General features: G+C 43.2%; 1 protein-coding gene across 2 annotated transcripts in view; it reads left to right on the top strand.

Moving 5' to 3' along the window:
* ATRIP (ATR interacting protein) overlaps positions 1 to 19,885 on the top strand; it is a 180,405-nt gene that overhangs the window by 147,465 nt on the left and 13,055 nt on the right. For both annotated transcript variants that reach the window (XM_089687725.1, XM_089687726.1), the window contains exons 12-13: positions 14,834 to 14,920; positions 17,122 to 17,374. In XM_089687725.1, the coding sequence (XP_089543851.1) occupies positions 14,834 to 14,920; positions 17,122 to 17,374 (340 nt within the window). The remainder of the gene's footprint in view (positions 1 to 14,833; positions 14,921 to 17,121; positions 17,375 to 19,885) is intronic.

Here is a 19,885-nt window from a genome sequence, read left to right as displayed (position 1 = left end):
TCCTTCGTGACTTGTTGCAGCAGTGCGTGGTAGTTTACTTGGATGACATCCTGGTTTACTCTGCCTCCATGGAGTCCCATATCCAGGATGTTAAGCAGGTGCTGCAACGATTACGTGAGAACGAACTTTTTTGTGAACTTGAGAAGTGTGAATTCCATCGATCCCAAGTTGCCTTTTTAGGCTACATCATATCTGCGGAGGGATTCTCCATGGACCCTCAGAAGGTTTCGGCGGTTCTGCAGTGGCCTCGTCCCAATGGTCTTCGGCCCATTCAGCGCTTTTTGGGTTTTGCCAACTACTATCGCAAGTTCATCAGGAACTTCTCCACGCTGGCAAAGCCTCTCTCAGACCTAACCAAGAAGGGCAGTGATCCTCACGAGTGGTCATCCGAGGCCATCGTAGCTTTCGAGGCTCTGAAATCCGCCTTCGCTTCGGCTCCGATACTGTCTCATCCCAATCCTGGATTGCCCTTCGTCCTTGAGGTCGATGCATCCGAGACGGGAGTAGGCGCTCTCCTGTCTCAACGTCGGTCGCCCGATGGACCCCTACTTCCCTGTGGGTTCTACTCCAGGAAGCTTTCCTCTGCAGAGTGCAAGTACCAGATTGGAGATAGGGAGTTGTTGGCAATCATTCTGGCTCTCAAGGAATGGAGGCACCTGCTCGAGGGCTCCGCGGTTCGGTTCTGGTCCTCATTCTTACCGATCATAAGAACCTGACTTATCTTTCGGAGGCCAAAAGATTGACACCCCGTCAGGCCAGATGGGCCTTGTTCTTGTCGCGGTTCAACTATGTGGTCTCCTATTTGCCTGGTTCCAAGAATGTCAGGGCTGATGCATTATCGCGGCAATACTCTGAGTTGTCCAGGGAGGACTCTGAGCCAACCTCGGTCATACCTCCAGATCAGATCCTGGCTGCCATTCGCACCAGTCTGACTTCTCCCCTTGGGGAGCAGATTTTGGCGGCTCAAACTGACACTCCTCCCGAGAGACCGGAGGGTAGATGTTTTGTACCCGAGGGGTTGCGCACCCGTCTGCTGCGTACTTACCATAACTCCAAAACTTCCGGGCATCCGGGGAGGAACCAGTTGTCTTGGGTCGTCTCTCGGTTGTTCTGGTGGCCAACTCTCCGTGCCGACATCGCCTCTTATGTAGCGATCTGTGCCCAGAATAAATCTCCACAGCATCTTCCAATGGGTCTTCTGCAACCCATTCCTAATGGGGAGCGTCCTTGGTCACACCTGAGCATGGACTTTATTGTAGACCTCCCTGTGTCTCGGGGTCATACGGTCATTCTCATGGTCGTCGATCGTTTTTCCAAAATGTGCCATTGTATTCCACTCAGGAAATTACCAACAGCGCAAGAACTGGCCACGGTCTTTTCCAGGGAGATTTTTCGCCTGCATGGGTTGCCCAAGGTGATTGTCTCGAACCGCGGGAGTCAGTTTGTGTCCAGATTCTGGCGCGCCTTCTGCTCCCAGTTGGGTATTAGTCTCTCCTTTTCTTCAGCCTACCACCCGCAGTCCAATGGGGCTGCGGAGCGTTCCAATCAGGCCTTAGAACAATTCCTTCGGTGTTATATCTCGGACCATCAGGACGATTGGGCCGATCTCCTGCCTTGGGCAGAGTTTGCCAGGAACTCAGCGGTCAACTACTCCTCCGTGATGTCTCCCTTCATGGCCAACTATGGGTACCAACCCGCGGTATTACCGGAGAGGTTCTCACCACAGGACATTCCGGCTGTGGAGAACCATCTTGCTGCCCTGCGTTCTTCATGGGGGCAGATCCAGAGGGCTTTGAGGGACTCGGCTCAGCGTCAGAAGTTCCAGGCTGATCGCAGACGGTTGCCTGCTCCTTCATACCAGGTCGGCGATCGGGTGTGGTTGTCTACTCGTAACCTCAATCTTCGGGTGCCCACACCCAAACTAGCTCCCCGTTTTGTCGGTCCTTTTCGCATTCTCCGCAAGGTGAATCCGGTGGCCTATGCCCTTGCCCTTCCACCTGGGATGCGGATCTCCAATATCTTTCATGTATCACTAATGCATACAAGGGAGAGGTGCAGCGCTAGCTGAATGAATATACACTTATATACTTGATAAATATACACTAATATAAACCAATAAAAGTGCTGTTAAAGTGCAAAACGGTGACTAAATGATGAGTATAGTCCATAGCGTGCTCAAAATCCAAGAGGGTCCTCAAAGAGCTCCAATCCCTGGATTCGTGGATGAGGTGATAAAGGTAAAAATTGCGCACTCACCAGATACGCAATACAAATGCGCATTCAAAGCTGACAATTCCAGGGTCCTCATATGGATCTGGTCAGATCTGGTCACAAAAGCCCCTCGCCACTTGGTAGTGTTTGCCACACATAGAAGAAAGGGCCGCTCTGCAGATGTAAAGGACTCCCACCGGAGCCCAAAGAACAAAGGAGGCCAAATAGTGTGATACCTTATAGGCAAGGGGTATTTATTCCCAAAGACACACAATATACAGGCAGAGGCATGAAAGATACTGACCATACAATAGATAGGTAGTAAATGGCCGCCGGGGCCCTCGTGGCGCCGGTCGGCGTGACGTCACACCGCTTGTAGCCGCCTCCTGACGCGTTTCGTGCGAAGGCACGTAGTCATAGGGGGTTAGCTTACAGCAGTGGACGTCAGTGTAGGACCTAAATAGGGAAAGTGGCACATGCGCTGTAATCGCGCGCCATTTTCCCATCGACAAATGTCTCCGTATCGGGCGCCATTTTCATGTAGCCCGCCGAACAGCGCATGCGCGAGCGCTGTCAGCACGGAGTAAACGGCATAACAATGATCACCAGGGAAAGGTGTGTTGCCCAGCAACCTGTACGTGGAGATAATCCAAGGCAAAACAGCCCCGTGAGCAATCTAATAGCGCCATCAGTACCAGGTTACTCATTTCCATGGCATAATGATCATCAAAGGGATATCTTACCCAAAGCCTTATATATATATATATATATATATATATAGATAAAAGCAGACACTATACTAACAAATTAATCAGCACATATATAATTAGCAATGCGAAAAGGTCAGATTAAAATCAGCCCGCGCTGTTCGGCGGGCTACATGAAAATGGCGCCCGATACGGAGACATTTGTCGATGGGAAAATGGCGCGTGATTACAGCGCATGTGCCACTTTCCCTATTTAGGTCCTACACTGACGTCCACTGCTGTAAGCTAACCCCCTATGACTACGTGCCTTCGCACGAAATGCGTCAGGGAGCGGCTACAAGCGGTGTGACGTCACGCCGACCGGCGCCACGAGGGCCCCGGCGGCCATTTACTACCTATCTATTGTATGGTCAGTATCTTTCATGCCTCTGCCTGTATATTGTGTGTCTTTGGGAATAAATACCCCTTGCCTATAAGGTATCACACTATTTGGCCTCCTTTGTTCTTTGGGCTCCGGTGGGAGTCCTTTACATCTGCAGAGCGGCCCTTTCTTCTATGTGTGGCAAACACTACCAAGTGGCGAGGGGCTTTTGTGACCAGATCTGACCAGATCCATATGAGGACCCTGGAATTGTCAGCTTTGAATGCGCATTTGTATTGCGTATCTGGTGAGTGCGCAATTTTTACCTTTATCACCTCATCCACGAATCCAGGGATTGGAGCTTTGAGGACCCTCTTGGATTTTGAGCACGCTATGGACTATACTCATCATTTAGTCACCGTTTTGCACTTTAACAGCACTTTTATTGGTTTATATTAGTGTATATTTATCAAGTATATAAGTGTATATTCATTCAGCTAGGGCTGCACCTCTCCCTTGTATGCATTTTTGATTATTATGAAGGTTCATATGGTGCCTTTTTGGTGTTCAGCTGCTATTTTCTTATTTCATTTTATTCAATAATTGATTTTATATAAGTTGTTTTAAGCGCTCACTTATCTTGAGATTTACCGTTTCATGTATCACTGTTGAAACCTCTGATCTGCAATCGCTTCACTACCTTTCTGCCTCTGCCCCGTCCCATTCGGGTTGACGGTCATGAGGAGTATGAGGTGAGCCGGATCCTGGACTCTCGATTGGTGCGCGGTCGATTACAGTTCCTGGTTCATTGGCGCGGTTATGGTCCCGAGGAGCGTTCCTGGGTTCCTTCCGCGGATGTCCATGCTCCTGCCCTCCTCCGCGCTTTTCATACCCGCTTTCCTCAGAAACCTTTTGTTGAGCCGCGGAGGGGGAGGGGCCCTCGAGGAGGAGGTACTGTCAAGGTCCTACCTTTTTCCAGAGGTTATGTTACTCCATGTGCTGGCATCCATCTTGGATTTATGCTGAGCATGGTGGGAAGCTTTTATGCCTTCAGGTCTCTGAGGTCCATCCCCCAGAGGGGTGTGGCTGAGTACATATAAGCCTGTGATCCGCACATGCTCTTTGCACTTGTGTCTTTGTCTTGCTACAGCTCTGTGTATATGCTCATGACTCTTCTGGTATTTGACTCGGCTTGTGACTAGACCATTCTCTGTGTTTTCCTTCAATCTGACCTTCCGTTGCTGAACCCGGCCCGTGACCTGTGATTCTCTGTCTACTGTTCTGTACTGTTTTGTCCCGTTGTTGTTGACCCGGCTTGCCTGACTACGCTATTGTCATTCTCACCAGCCACACGCCATTGGCGGCGGCCATTACCGCAGCCGGGGTGTCTCGGGGGCCGCGACCTGGTTCCTGGCTGCGTCAAGTCCATCCCCACCATCAGGGGCCCTGGTGAAGGGCAGCCTGGGACTTAGACTCCGCGCCCTGAGGGACTTCGGTCTGTTGGTGGTGGTAGTCGTCAGCCAGTGCGTTACCCTGCCACTAGGCCTACCTGTCCGTTCCACAGCCCTGCCCTGACACATGACCCACGAAAAAGCTGGTGTGACAAGTTCGCCAGAAAGGTGACTGCTCAGGAAATCATGCCCAATAAAGAGGTAGTTCTTGCTGAGCACCGCCACCACCCTGACTGCTGCCAAAGCAAAACTGACACTAGGAAGGCAATATAGCCATCACCTTATAACTCTGCCAGCATCACCACTTGCCATTGGTCCTATTTAATGCACAGGTTAGAGACCCAGCTTTGCCCTCACAAATGGCACCAGCAGACTCCCGTGCCACCCTCCAGCCCCGCCAGAAAATGAGACGCTGAAGAGCCCTGGAAAAAGAATTGCAGAAAAAGGCTCCCTATTCAGAACTAGCAATCATGCAGTGGAGAGCAACAAAGAAACCCCAATTAAAGCAAGCAGAGCTTGCAGCAATCTCACACCTACTGCAAACACAGTACACCACAGCCAGCACTCCTAACACAGCCATCCAAAAAAAGTAGGTAGGGGTCAGGTCATAGTCATCTAGGGGTACCAACAGGGATACCAGAGGCACTTGCAAATCCTGTTTCAGGATGGGGGTCCAATCTTCACCCATCATCGCAGGCTGCACCCAGAAGGGTCTTCAGGGATTTGATCCCCCAGCTGGGGTTCACTGCCCTAGACCTCTATAGCACCCTACCAGTAAGAACCAGGTAATCTATACATTGCACAGGGTTTTTTAACCTCCCTAGCGGTATTCCCGAGTGTAGCTCGGGGTAAAATGTCTGTACCAAAAGCGGTAACCCCAAGCTACACTCGGGCTTACCATGCGGCGCTGCAAAGGGAGTCCCTGCAGAGCTTACCTTGTCCTTCGCTCCCACGTTGTGTCCCCTGCAGCGTCCGCGCCCATCTCCTCCGGCCGGCATCCGGCTTCTGTGTTCCGGTCCCTGTGACGTCGGGACGTACGGGCGCCGCCGGCGGGAAATTTGAAAATTTAAAAAATGTAATTTACACTTACCTTGTCCTTCACTCCAGCAATGTCCCCGGCAATGTCCTCCGGCCGATGCCGGCATCTGTCTTTCGGGTTCCGTTCCCTGCGGCGCTGAGATGTATGGGGACGGAACGGCGGGAAATTTAAAAATGTCAAAAAGTGATATTCACTAAATATACTAAAATCACATAGTAAAACATTGCTGTATCAAACCATTTCACATACATTTTGTCCCTAGTGCTTTGTTTTGTGCCCTACCTGCATTTTTACTGTTCTTTCTGCCTGGAAACTGAGAAAGGTCCATGGCGTCCAAAAAGTGTCCCTTTAGGTCAAAAGCGGGTTTAGATCAGCTAGAGAACAGCGATAGTAAATCAGAACCACTTGCAGAATTGAGTGATAATGATTCGTGGGGAAATTCGGCATCAAACACTGAAAACGATTTTGCGACTTTGCTCAGCAGTGTGCGAACTTGGCGCTGTATTTCAAGTTTCAGTGTTTTTGGTTTGATTATATTATTGAATTAAATGTATTATTATTATATTATTATTTTTTATGATTATTTATTAAATTATAATTTATGATTTCGTGTTTCAAATTTTATCATACCTGGGATGTTTAATAGACTCTTGTTCGGACAGATTTCAGTGAGTTATTCCTAAAAATTACAGCCTACAATAAAAAAACTACATATTTCCATGCAAAATAATGGTACCTCTTTCAGCACCAAAAATCTGAAATAATCGGACCGCCAGGGAGGTTAAATGCAGGTTGCAGTGCTGACCAGCAACACTGAGTACCATTATTCCAAGCGATAATAGCTATAGTTTTATTTAAAATATACTCTAATAGACAGCGCCACTGAATATAAATTGGGTGTTAACTGGAAACCAACAAACTAACACCGTGAAAGAGGAGGAACTTCCATCTATTCTCTGGAATCCAAAGACATGTTATACTGATTGTTTATAGAAGCACTCCTCACACCCTCTCTATTAAACTATTACCTTCTCTATGGAGTTTCCTCTTTCTTTCTTCCTATGATAATCCATCCATTTTCATGAGGATTGACTAGTCAAGCAGGAGTCAGAGATATTGCTGCAGCTCGTTGCTCCCAGAGCCACTGCGTGTTAGCTGGTTTATCATTTGACCAGCCTGGAGCTCTGGTGAGTTTATTCAATTCAGCTGGGTGGTGGATCAGCACGATGTGGTAGTGGTTTTACACATGAATCGAAGAATTACTATATGGATGAAAAATCTTCTTTTTCTTTGTTTTATTTTACACATAGACTTTCTTTTTGATTATGTATAAACATTTGTTGGGTGAAAAAATGTTTTGCTTTTAAAATTTTTGTATTAATATAGCACATAATTTTTGTTCAATGTGGTATATATTTTTTATTTAATATTTACACGTGAAGATTTGTATATTTGTGTGATACACATAATATTGTTACTAGGTTCACATATGAGAGGTTATGCGTTCATGTTTGTTGCATACACAGAAAAGGTAATAGTTTAATAGAGAGGGCGTGGAGGAGTGCTGCTATAAACATACACATCCATAATGGCTATAGGAATGGGCATGGATGGCATCAGTCTCCTGATCCTTGTTGGAACCATTTGAGACTTGTAGAATCATGCAGGGAGCTGCACGGCAATGGCCATTATCTTCAGACACTAGCTAAAAAAAACTAGAGCTCTGCAGGCAGGGGAGGGGTTATATCTAGAAGGGGACATGCTTTCTTTTTTGCCAGTGTCCAGTCACCTGTAGGTGACACATACTGGGTCTTGAAAAAGTATTCATACCCCTTGAAATTTTCCACATTTTGTCACGTTATAACCAAAAATGTAAAAGTATTTTATTGGGATTTTATGTGATAGCCCAACATAAAGTGGTACATAATTGTAAAGTGGAAGGAAAATGATTAATGTTCTTCAGATTTTTTTTTTACAAATATCTGAAAAGCGTGGTGTGCATTTGTATTCTGCCCCCCTGAGTCAATACATTGTAGAACCACCTTTCGCTGCAATTACAGCTGCTTGGGGGTTTTTTTTGAGTGTCTCTACCAGCTTTGCACATCTAGAGAGTGACATTTTTGCCCATTCTTCTTTGCAATTAGCTCAAGCTCTGTCAGATTGGATGGAGAAGCATCTGTGAACAGCAAGTTTCAAGTCTTGCCACAGATTCTCAATTGGTTTTAGATCTGGACTTTGACTAAGCCATTCTAACACATGAATATGCTTTGATCTAAACCATTCCATTGTACCTCTGGCTGTATGTTTAGTGTCGTTGTCCTCCTGGAAGGTGAACCTCTGCTTCAGTCTCAAGTCTTTTGCAGATTCTAACAGGTTTTCTTCTAAGATTGCCCTGTATTTGGCTCCATCCATCTTCCCATCAACTTTGACCAGCTTCCCTGTCCCTTCTGAAGAAAAGCATCCCACAACATGATGCTTCCACCATCATGTTTCACGGTGGGGATGGTGTGTTCAGTGTGAAGTGCAGCGTTAGATTTCTGCCACACATAGCGTTTTGTTTTTAGGCCAGAAAGTAAAATTTTGGTCTTATCTGACCAGGGCACCTTTTTCCACATGTTTGCTGTGTCCCCCACATGGCTTCTCCCAAACTGCAAACGGGTCTTCTGATGGCTTTCTTTCAACAATGGCTTTCTTCTTGCCACTTATCCATAAAGGCCAGATTTGTGGAGTGCACACCTAATGGACAGATTCTCCCACCTGAGCTGTGAATCTCTGCAACTCCTCCAGAGTTACCTTGAGCCTCTTGGCTGCGTCTCTGATTAATGCTCTCCATGCCCGGCTTCTCAGTTTAAGTGGACAGCCATGTCTTGGTAGAAGTGCAATTGTGCCATACTCTGTCCATTTTCGGATGATGGATTGAACAGTGCTACGTGAGGTGTGCAAAATTTTTTATTTTTTTTATAACCTAACCCTGCTTTAAACTTTTCTACAACATTATCCTTGACCTGTCTGGCATGTTCCTTGGCTTTCATGATGCTGTTTGTTCACTAAAGTTCTCTAATAAACCTCTGAGTGCTTCACCGAACAGCTTTACTTATACTGAGATTAAATTACACACAGGCCGACTTTATTTACTAATTAGGTGACTTCTAAATGCAATTGGTTCCACTAGATTTTAGTTAGGGGTATCAGAGTAAAGGGGCTGAATACAAATGCATGCTACACTTTTCATATATTTATTTGTAAAAAATTTTGAAAAGCATTTGTTATTTTCCTTTCACTTTACAATTATCTGCCACTTTGTGTTGGGCTATCACATAAAATCCCAATAAAATACATTTATGTTTTTGGTTGTGACAAAATGTGAAAAATTTCAAAGGGTAACCCTGATAGTAAGGATTAATGAAGCTGATTTGTGTCCCATGATGTAATAAATTATATTTACTAAAAATTAAGTCTAAGTAGGAGATCCTTTCCTATATACTTGTATGTGGGATTAACTTTAGAAACCTGGGTCCAAAGGAGTGCGTGCAGAGTAGATACGACCCATGGTCCCCAGATTTTACTGAAAAGGCGAGGCTTCTTTCTGAGTTCATAAATGATTTTCTAAAGGGGAAAAATGGATCTCCCCCCCCCAAGCGTCAGTGAAGGGGGAAGAGGACTCAAACAAAGTGGTTCACCAGGTGACCTCATTAACACACCCTGCACCTGTCTCCCAAACCACCCCCCCCCCCCCCCCGGCAATTACTCCGAAACCCCTCTAATGCAATGCAGGCAATATGATCACTGTTCTCACTAAATACACTTGTATGCTCCCTTCTTCTTGCATAGATTGTTCAGTGGACAGAGCATGCAGGAGCTGAGTGATCAGATAACAGCCTACGTGGAGCGTAACTGCTATATTGGAAACAGGAGAAGTGTGTGTCCCTGGAAGTCTGTGAAGCTCACTCACAATACACTATATCTCTTTTAGATCTACCATTTAATTATGTAGTGCAAGGGCCTGACTGACTGGATACAGAGTGATTGGATAGATAGGTGTGTCCTACTATAATATAGTTTTGGTAAATCTAAAGGAGGTTTTGCAGAGATTATAGATTCAGACTGTATAGTGTATACACCTAAAATGAACCAGTCGTGCATTCAGTGCCAGTAACTGTTAACAGCACCCCAAACGCAGAAGCAAACACAATTTTGCCAAAAACGAGCATCAAATGCAGCAAAACTTGCAGTAAAAAATGTGCAAACCACAGCACGCCACCATGTCCCATGAGCTACTTTGATTTCATTGGGCTTGACCTACGTGTGGCAATGGGGGGAACTGTTGTGGGTGGTTGCAGGGGGGGGGGTTGGGGAACTCTGTGATGTGAAAGGGGATGGGGGGGCTCTGTGATGTGAAAGAGGGGACTGAGGACACTGATGTACAGGGAGCTGTAATGTAAGGGGGTAGGGGAGCGGGATGTGATGGACCTGAGTCAGAATAAAAATGTGGTTCGGACCTCTGCAGAAAGAAAATGTTACTGACTAGACCTCCGTGAATTTTAATTCACTACCCCTGGTCTAGGAGATGATGCTCATGCCTTTTATTGGGCTAATTATTTTTCTTGATATTCCTGTGATGTATGTGAACATTACCTGCAGAGAAGCTTTTTTTTTTTTTTTTCTTTAACTACTTTTTATTACATTTTATCGCATAATGGTACAAAAAAGAGCCAGTTGGGCACTCCTTGGCTTAAAGCTAGGTTTATAGAAATGTGGCTCCGTGAGCCAAGTTTTGCACTGGGAAAAGGTCCTTGCAGCATTTTAGAAATTGCAGCCAGCACAGGAACTGCAAGTGCAGTGCAGTTCCTAGTGTGGGTGTGATTTGCAGTGCGTGCGGCATGCCATTGGGATTAATGGCACCCACACGCATCCAGTCCATTTTCAATGCAGATGGGTGTGGCTGTGGGAACAGGTGCGGACCCACAATGGAAACCACCCACACAGATGTGAACCTAGCCTAAGGCTATTTGAATGGGCTGCTGTGCCTGCGTTTAATGAAGGTACATAGGTAAAAGGTTCCTGCAGCATTTTCAAAACACAGCTGGTGAGAAATCACAGGATGCTTTTGCACCATGTGATTTCCCTGCAGTACCTGCAAACACACTGCGTTTTTAAATGTGGTGGTTTGCCATTAAGAATGGATGGCAGCCCCAAGACATCTCTAAAGAGCAGCGCCTTTTGGCTGCGGGTGGTTGCTGGTGTGGGAACAGTTGTGATACCCGCAACCACCCTGCATAGTGTGAACCTAGCCTAAATGTTTCTCACACTGTGGTTGTGAGGACATGTGAGAGTTAAGACACCAATATTCAGAGATGTTCTTTGAGCTCTCTCCAATACTACTTGGTTGTCCAGCCAGTGTGGATTTAAGCACTACAACATAGGGTCACATTGATTGAAGAGTGGGACCTTGAGGGAACTTTGCAGTGTAAATGTAATTTGAGTTTTCTCTGTAGATCTGTTGATCACATTGCAATGTTAGTTTCTCCTGAATAGAGAAGTGTTGAAACCCGAGTCAGTGTTTTCTTTTTTTCCTCTTCAAAATGAGGGAATTCTCTCATAGACAGTTTTCACCAAAATATAGATTTCTTCTTTATACCTGTTTTGGTGACATTTTGTTCTCACTTTCAGTCAGTTTTTCTCACTAGGACAGATAGAGAGGGTGAATCTCCCCAGCAGGGACACAGATAGCAATAAAAACCTTAAGTAAATATGGCAACCACTCTGATCTGTTTGAAACTCACAGAACAGGAAAGTTTCACATGGCCAGGACAATATACAAAACCGTAAACTGTTAAAAACAGAGTTGGTGGTCAGTGGGAGTATTGTTACATTATGGATTGGCGAAGAAACTATTGATGGCAGGGCTCTCAAATGTAAACATTGGTAGTATTTACTTTTGCAATCACTGTGCTTGGCCATCCCATCACAGTGATCACAAGTTACACAGCCATTCTGATTGGCTGTGTACACTTTACCTTTGATCTGAGCTGTTAAACGAGGGCTTAATCACAGGCTTTTGAAGGGCGGACTAGCTGTTGGTCTGTCTTTGTAGCTCAGTTTACAAAAAAAAACTGCCAGAAAGCTCAACTTTTTTTTTTTTTTTTTTAAACTATACAACAGTATTAAAATGGTACAGCCACATGTCAGAAACCCAAATTTTGCCTTTAGGCCCCTTTCACACAGATGTTCCGTTTGTCCATTTTTCATCCATCCGTTGATGGATGAAAACAGACATCAGTGCATCTATATGGAAAAATGAATGTAAACTGATGATCATCCATTTATATCCACATCCATCAATATCCATTTGTTTAAATGGATCAAAGCCCTATTTTTGTTACAAAAAAAAAACTGAACAGACAAAAAACAGATGTAAACGGACAAATGGTACATTTTTGCATTGGTAGTGGATTTAAAAAACTGATGGAAAAATGATCTGTTTTTTCTTTGAAAAAAACTGAATGCTTGTGTAAAAGGATGGTTGAAAGGCAGCTGAAGAATTCCCTGTATGTCTACAGCAAATCCAAAAACGCATATATGGCTGCAAATCTGATCTGTTTGAAACTAGCAAAAAGGTAAAATGTGCATATGAGCACAGCAATATGCAAAACAGTGCAAAAGGGGTCCAAGGAGGTGTCAAGGCAATCTGACTGTCCCAACTGTGGGACATATCTAGCAATGCACAAAGTAGATTCACCTGGATTTGACCCAGTCCCCCTTAAAGGTACTGCCATAGGCCAGAAGCCCAGACATTAACTTTACAAAGCAGCTTATTAGTGTTTTTTTACTGTTTTGGCAAAAAAAAGAATTGACAGCCTTTTTATGCTCTATTCAAAGCACTGAAAATAAAATAAAGTTTGGCTTTAGATATACACTGAGCAGTTTTTTTAATTTATTTACCGTTTATTTAGTTTGAATTTCCCTGTTTAACTTTAACTTGTCCATAAGGCCCCTTTCATATTGACAATTCAATCGGGTCCACCTGTCAGTTTTTCAGGCGGACCATCCATAGACCTCTATGGACTGGCGGGTGTCGGTGGACAACAGCAGATGACCGTCCTGCATCCAATCCAATCCTGTAAGGCAAAAACAGATAATGTTCCCCATCCATCTTTGGATCAGATGACAGTCGGGTGGAAACGGACAGGAGGTCCGTTTTCATCCGACCGCCCCATAGGAAAAAGCAGTCTGTGTCCACTCTGCTGCAGCAGACACAGACTCGTCATCCGCTTGCTCAGCGGGGATCAGCGGAGAGAACTCCCGATAAGCAAATGGATCAACAGGCGGGTCCACCCCATCTGAAAGGGAACTTATGGAGCCATGATCAAGGGCCATCACCATTTTCTGCATCTAAGTTGAAAGTACATGCAGAATCTGGAGCATGTGTTGGCTTTTCCTATTTGTATTAGGCACTCCAGTATGCTGGAGTCATGAATGCAATCAGTAATTCACAGTTTAATTTTCAGGATAAAGATTTTATACAAATAAGGTGTTCTGTATGTGAATATTCTTATTTTATTTTGGACTGCTGTACTCCTCATGCACACTGGACGTTTTTACAGCGGCTGTTTTTGGCTTTTGATGTTTTTTTTTCTACAGCCAGTAAACTCCCCAGCATGTTATCTTATGTGTCCATGCACACATAGACTGTAATCAGCGTTCTTTGGCTGGTGAAAAAAAACAAAACTAGTTGGTTTCTAGAGGAGTTGTTTAGCTGTAATAATGCTCTAACGTGGTAAATCGCTGCAAACCGCTGTTTCTGGACTTTTTTTGAGCAACAAAAATTTTTTTTTGATAAAAAATGCAAATGTGAAAAACACCGCTAAATGCTAATTAAAAAACACTGTAAAACTCAAATTTTTAATGTGACTTTACACAGCTAACATTACCAGCGTTATTAAAAGCCCAGCGTGCATGGAGCCTAACGCACCTGTGAATTTAGAAGGATCTCAATAGCATTTCAAATGCAAGCCGTGTGCACCTGAAAGCTTGCTGGATTTGCTCATCTACATGAGCAATATTCATTAACTCTAGACTGAGGTATTATCCAAAGCATCAATAGTCTAACCGTACAAATAAATACCTAAATAACTAAAAAAAACAGAAGTGCCCTGTTTAAAGACTACAAAACACCAAACTGCTACTTTTTCAGATATCAAATGACAAACCTTGTAATATAGTGTATATATAACAAACAATTTACTGCATCTTCTAAAACAGGAGTCTCAAACCTTTTAAAGAAAGGGCCAGTTTAGTGTCCTCCAGACTTTAGGGGGGCCTGGACTGTGCCCAGTGGGAGTAAACAATGCCTGATCTTTGGTATTAGAGGGAGAAATAGTTGGTGTCAGTGGGATAATGGTACCCTATTTTTGTCATCTGTGGATGGAATTATGCCCCATCATTGGTGACAGTGGAAGAAATAGTGCCCCATCATTGGTGTCAATAGTAGAAAGAGTGCCCAGTTATTGGTGTCAATGGCAGGAATTATGCCCCATTGTTGGTGTCAGTGGCAGGAATAATGCATTAAAGGCATCCAAAGGGCCGCATCCGGCCCCAGAGCTGCAGTTTGGAGACCACTGTTCTAAAACATTACCTTTATTGCCCACTATAAAAAGCAAATAAAACCCCATAAAAAAATTGTCCTTTCCCCCATAACCTTCATCAATTAGCTAGTGAATATCAATCAACGTGAATGGTGAATTATTGAAGCTATTAGTAAGAAGATTATTACAAATTTCAATCAAGAACTATTGTGTAATACCTTAGATTACTGTTAGGAATGTTAGAAACTGTTTATTTATTTTGGGGGGTTGACTAGCTAGATTGAGTGCTAGAGAATTTGGATTGTTCAATGTATTGCCCAGCTTATGCTGTTACGTTTGTTTTTTTAGATTCTTTAGTATTTTTTACTGCAATTCCTTGCAGTGGTAATGTTAATTAACAAGTTTGATCATTGTTTTTGCAAATTCTTTATTATAGACATGCTTCTCCTACACACTGATATGTTTCCCTTTTGTTCTAGGTGATTAGACTGCAAAACAAGCTGATTACTCAAGGCTGGAATTATCCTTCCTCTGAGTCAGGAGTTCAGTGTCAGTGTAATAGAGAGGTACTTTTCCTTTTGTTATGTTTTTTTTCTCATTGTGCTTGAAGGTCTTTGTATATTTCTATAAAACTGTTATATTTCATTGTGGGTGAGTAATTGGCATTCTTTTTGGCTTGTTTTCCTTTTCCATTATCATTGTGCCTTTTACTTACACCACAGAGAGGGCAATTGTGGCCAACATATGATACCATAGGCTTACTACAAAGAGCCTGTTGGCTTTCTGATGCCCCCAAACTGAAAAGATGACTGGTTGTCCTGTCACTCATTAGGGATTCAACTTTGTACCTCTGTGCTAGCAGGTTTACCCAAACTGTTCCTCCTTAAACAGCAGGTAATATCTGTAGGCAGACATTTCCTGTAGATGGAGCTTGTTAGAACTGTTCTGCAGTGGTTGGAGGAGATGCTCCCTTCACAAAATAAATAGGAATTCGTTGAAAACTGGGAATTTCAACTCTTTATACTTGCTTGTAATTAACAAAAGGCCCCCATCTCACTATTCCTTTCCCTTTTCAGATTCGAATTCCACTAACAAAACTCAGTGGTTCCCATTTGGATAGTTCACACTAAACTCAAATGCTAATGGCCAATATCATATCACACTTTGATATGCATATTTTGCTTTAGTATGCATACAGGACACTGAGGGGTCATAAGTCTTACACTGTATAAAGTAATTTTAAAATGCTGAAAAAATGCTTGGTTACATAGTTGGGTTGAAGTACATCTATTTCAACAAATAGAAAAAAAAAAGAAAAATAGAAAACCTCCATACACCCACAGATGATCCAGAGGAAAGAAAAAAAACCCCTATGAAGCATGGTCCAATTTGTTCAAACAGTGGAAAAATTCCTTCTTGATCCCCCAGGAGGCAAGTGGATATTCCCGGAATCAAATACCCCTGGTGTTATTATCTACAGTATATCACTTCTAAATGGGTTAAAAAGTAAGGGTCCCAAAAGTGAACCTTGAGGTCCACCACTAATAAACATCTGTGTAAAAAGAACCCCTAGTATACCATTGTATTTTTTTCAGGTTGCTCGGTGAAATATTTCATTGGCAGTTGGTGTTTACATTTGTAGCTGTCTGCCCTGCAAAATAGGAGAACCAGACAAATGCGTTTTTCTGAGCGTTTGTTGTGGACAGAACAGGCATCTGAAGTATAAGCCCAACCCCTAGGATGGACCAGAAGCAGTGCTTCTCTCCTTGGGGTGTATATCCCTTCTCAGAATAGCAAACCGCTCATTTTTAACTTGGTGTCCTGGGAACTAGAACATATTAGTTTTCTTCTACTTCCAAGTAGATGAGTTTATAGGCTGGGACTCTCAGGACCTTCCCGAGAGTGGATACCTTTCTGCCCTGGGATGGTATGTCCCCTTTTCTGTCTCTGTTACTGGAAGTTTGTGCTCAACTGAGCAACATGAAAGCTATATAAAAATGTTTGTTTCTTCACAATGTTGTGTTGTGTTGAGAGGAGGGAACTTTAGTCTCCCCTGTTCCTCTTTGGTCCCACCTAAACTTTGACTCTATTTGACTCTGTACCTCCACTGGCAGACTAGGGAGACATGGCAGGGAACTGCTTTGTGTTGCACCCTGCACTGCTCCCTAAACTCACTTTTCTTGTCTGCCTTGTCAGTTCTCTGCCTTGTAAATTCTGTTCACCATTGGCCTAGGGTTGCACTCAGCCACGCTTAATAGGTGCACAGCCAGTGCAACAAAAAATCCATTTCTCCTGTACCTCTAACATATAGTAAACCTGTACAGAAAGAAATAAGTTGATTGTAATTTATTACTTCCCTTTGGAACAGCTACTTGCCTGGCTTTACCTCACTTTTGAGACATATTCCTCAAACAAGTATGCAGCCAGTGAAGCCAGAACACCTGATGTGCATACTAGTTCATAACTTAAAAAGTATTTATGCCATTGAGTTCAGAATCACTCTACACACTGAAACGACTAGCATTTTCTCTATAAAAATGGAATGACTACACTAGTTCTCTAAAAGGAAGATTTGTTTTAGAATTTTTTATAATCTGACTTCTAACTTTATTTGGCTTAAAGTATGTCTATCTACATCAAGCCAAGAATATGTATTGCTCATATTTTTATACACTGTCCATAATGTTTGTCTCACATAAGAAACCGTGAGAAATTAGAACAGATTTGAAGTCTTTGGTTTCATAACTGTTATTTTTTCATTGTTTAGGTTGTGAAGGCCTTGGTTCTCACCCTACACCAGGAGTGGCTCGGTGTGCGGCGCTTAATTTTACTTACTCCCACACCATCCCTAAACAAATCTGTTCAACTTCTGAGGGAGACAGTAATGCTGTTATACAGTTTCTTCCAAAAGGATAAAAACTTCAGTGAGCACTGTCTGGAGGTCCTCCACCAGTATGATCAAGCTGTGCCGGGAGTCCGAGTCATCTTAAGAAAATGTAATATTTTGAAAGAGAATGAAGGTCAGTCCCTTTAATATTTGATATATTCACTTTAAAGAGGAATTTACACATTCTTCGTACTTTGTGTCAGCTTTGAAACCTTTTAACATGGTATCAGAAATGGGTCTTTTGCTCTTTGACCTTGTGATCCACCAAACACAGACAAAAAAAATAAATTTTTAATAAAGTGCAGAAGGGTTAGAATTGCTGAAATTTTTATTGCTGTCCATGACTTCTTGTCTTGGCGATGTCCACAGCCCCATTCTTGCATGGGTGTGTCAGAGACGAGCCAATTCTCCACAATAAGGTCACAGACAAGAAAAAAAGTGGAAAATCCAATACAGAAACACACACTATAGGAGGGGGTAGTGTATATGGCCAAGTGCAAAACAGAGTAAAGACTAATACAATGCTCCTCTGTCAGAGATTAGGGATAGGGAATGGAATGGGTCCTCATGGAAATAGTCTTTGTTTGGAAAAGGACATACTTCCACAGTGTCGTCAGTCTCTCCTTCATTCGAGCTCTTGAGTCTTCTCGACAGTACATGTAAGGCAAAAGAAGGGGGAAGGGAGCATGAACACAGCATGTCAATATGTATAATGTACAGTGGATATAAAAAGTCTACACTCCCCTGTTAAAATGTCAGGTTTCTGTGATGTGAAAAAATGAGACAAAGATAAATCTTTTCAGAACTTTTTCCACCTTTATTGTAACCTATAAACTGTACAACTCCGTTGAACAACAAACTGAAATCTTTTATCTGGAGGGAAGTAAAAATAAAAAACTAAAATAGTATGGTTGCATAAGAGTGTGCACACCCTTAAACTAATACTTTGTTGAAGCACCTTTTGATTTTATTCCAGCACTCAGTATTTTTGGGTATGAGTCTATCAGCATGGCACATCTTTACTTTGCAATATTTGCCCACTCTTCCTTGAAAAAACACTCCAAATCTGTCAGATTGCGAGGGCATCTCCTGTGCACAGCCCTCTTCAGATCACACCACAGATTTCAAGTCTGGGCTCTGGCTGGGCCATTCCAAAACTTTAATCATCTTCTGGTGAAGCCATTCCATTGTTGATTTGGATGTATGCTTTGGGTCGTTGCCATGCTGAAAGATGAAGTTTCTCTTCATATCCAGCTTTCTAGCAGAAGCCTGAAGGTTTTGTGCCATTATTGACTGGTATTTGGAACTGTTCATAATTCCCTCTACCATGACTAAGGCCCCAGTTCCAGGTGAAGAAAACCTTCCCCAAAGCATGATGCTGCCACCACCATGCTTCACTGTGTTCTTATAGTGATGTGCAGTGTTGTTTTTGCGCCAAACATCTTTTGGAACTATGGTCAAAAAGTTCAACCTTGGTTTCATCAGACCATAACACATTTGCCCACATGCTTTTGGGAGACTTCAGATGTGTTTTTGCTAAATTTAGCTGTGCTTGGATGTTTTTCTTCGTAAGCAAAGGCTTCCATCTTACCACTCTACCACATAACCCTGACATATGAAGAATACAGGAGATTGTTGTCACATGTGCCACACAGTCAGTACTTGCCCAATATTCCTGCAGCTCCTCTGTTGTAGGCCTCTTGGCAGCCTCCCAGACCAATAAAATAAAAATTGGTGAAGAGCTCAACAATGAACTAAATAACACACACTCTATAAAACAATATATATGATCCACACAGTGCTCAGATACAATCTGTATTCAATCGTGACCAAACGTGTGAAATAGTGAAAAACAGGAAATCCTGTTATATTAAATAACATGTGACTTCTAAAAAATATACTATAAATTTATATAGAAATCCCCCTCCAGTCCCAATACTGGGACTACACAAATAGTGTATCAAGTGAATCCCTTGTTGGGAACAATTAATAACAGTGTTAAGTGACACAAAATTCCCTTTAAAGCATATAAACCCTCATAAATATACACAAAAATATATAAAACCATATCCAAAAAAATATATAAATATGGTCGTGATCTTCACATAATTCATGCAAGTGATGCCGTGAAAAAACAGTGATCTCCACTCTGGTGAACAAACTCCTCAGAAATGGTCGAAATGGCCCCTCATCTCCAATCCGTGACCACCAAGGGCCAGCACGCTTTTAAGGATCACCTCCCGTTTTGATGTAAACTGGTCCCAGGAGATGAACGCCACACAAGCTCCTCTGTGTACCACCACTCAGCTCCCTCCTGGCACAGGTACGGCAATATAGCTCACCCCCACTCAGGATCATATTGGTGAAACAAAAAAAAGATTCCTCCATGGTGCAGTAACGTTTTTTAATTAATAAAATGTTATAAGAAACAAAATTTACACTCACATGTAATCCTCAATACACAGACTCTTAAACCTCATGCATATGGGTGCACTGCATGGGTTTGTAAGGTGTACCAAGATGGCCACCACACCCGGATGTGCGTCACCGGAAGTTGCACACCAACGCGTTGCGTCACGTGACTTCATCAGGGTGTACGCCCCTAGTGACGAGCACTTCATTTATAGGAGACCAGCAATCACCT

The sequence above is a fragment of the Staurois parvus genome, unplaced genomic scaffold (assembly GCF_062004578.1).
Source record: "Staurois parvus isolate SC_StPar_1 unplaced genomic scaffold, SC_StPar_1.0 ptg000436l, whole genome shotgun sequence".
Lineage (NCBI taxonomy): Eukaryota > Metazoa > Chordata > Amphibia > Anura > Ranidae > Staurois > Staurois parvus.
This window is presented reverse-complemented; position numbering and strand designations above follow the sequence as displayed.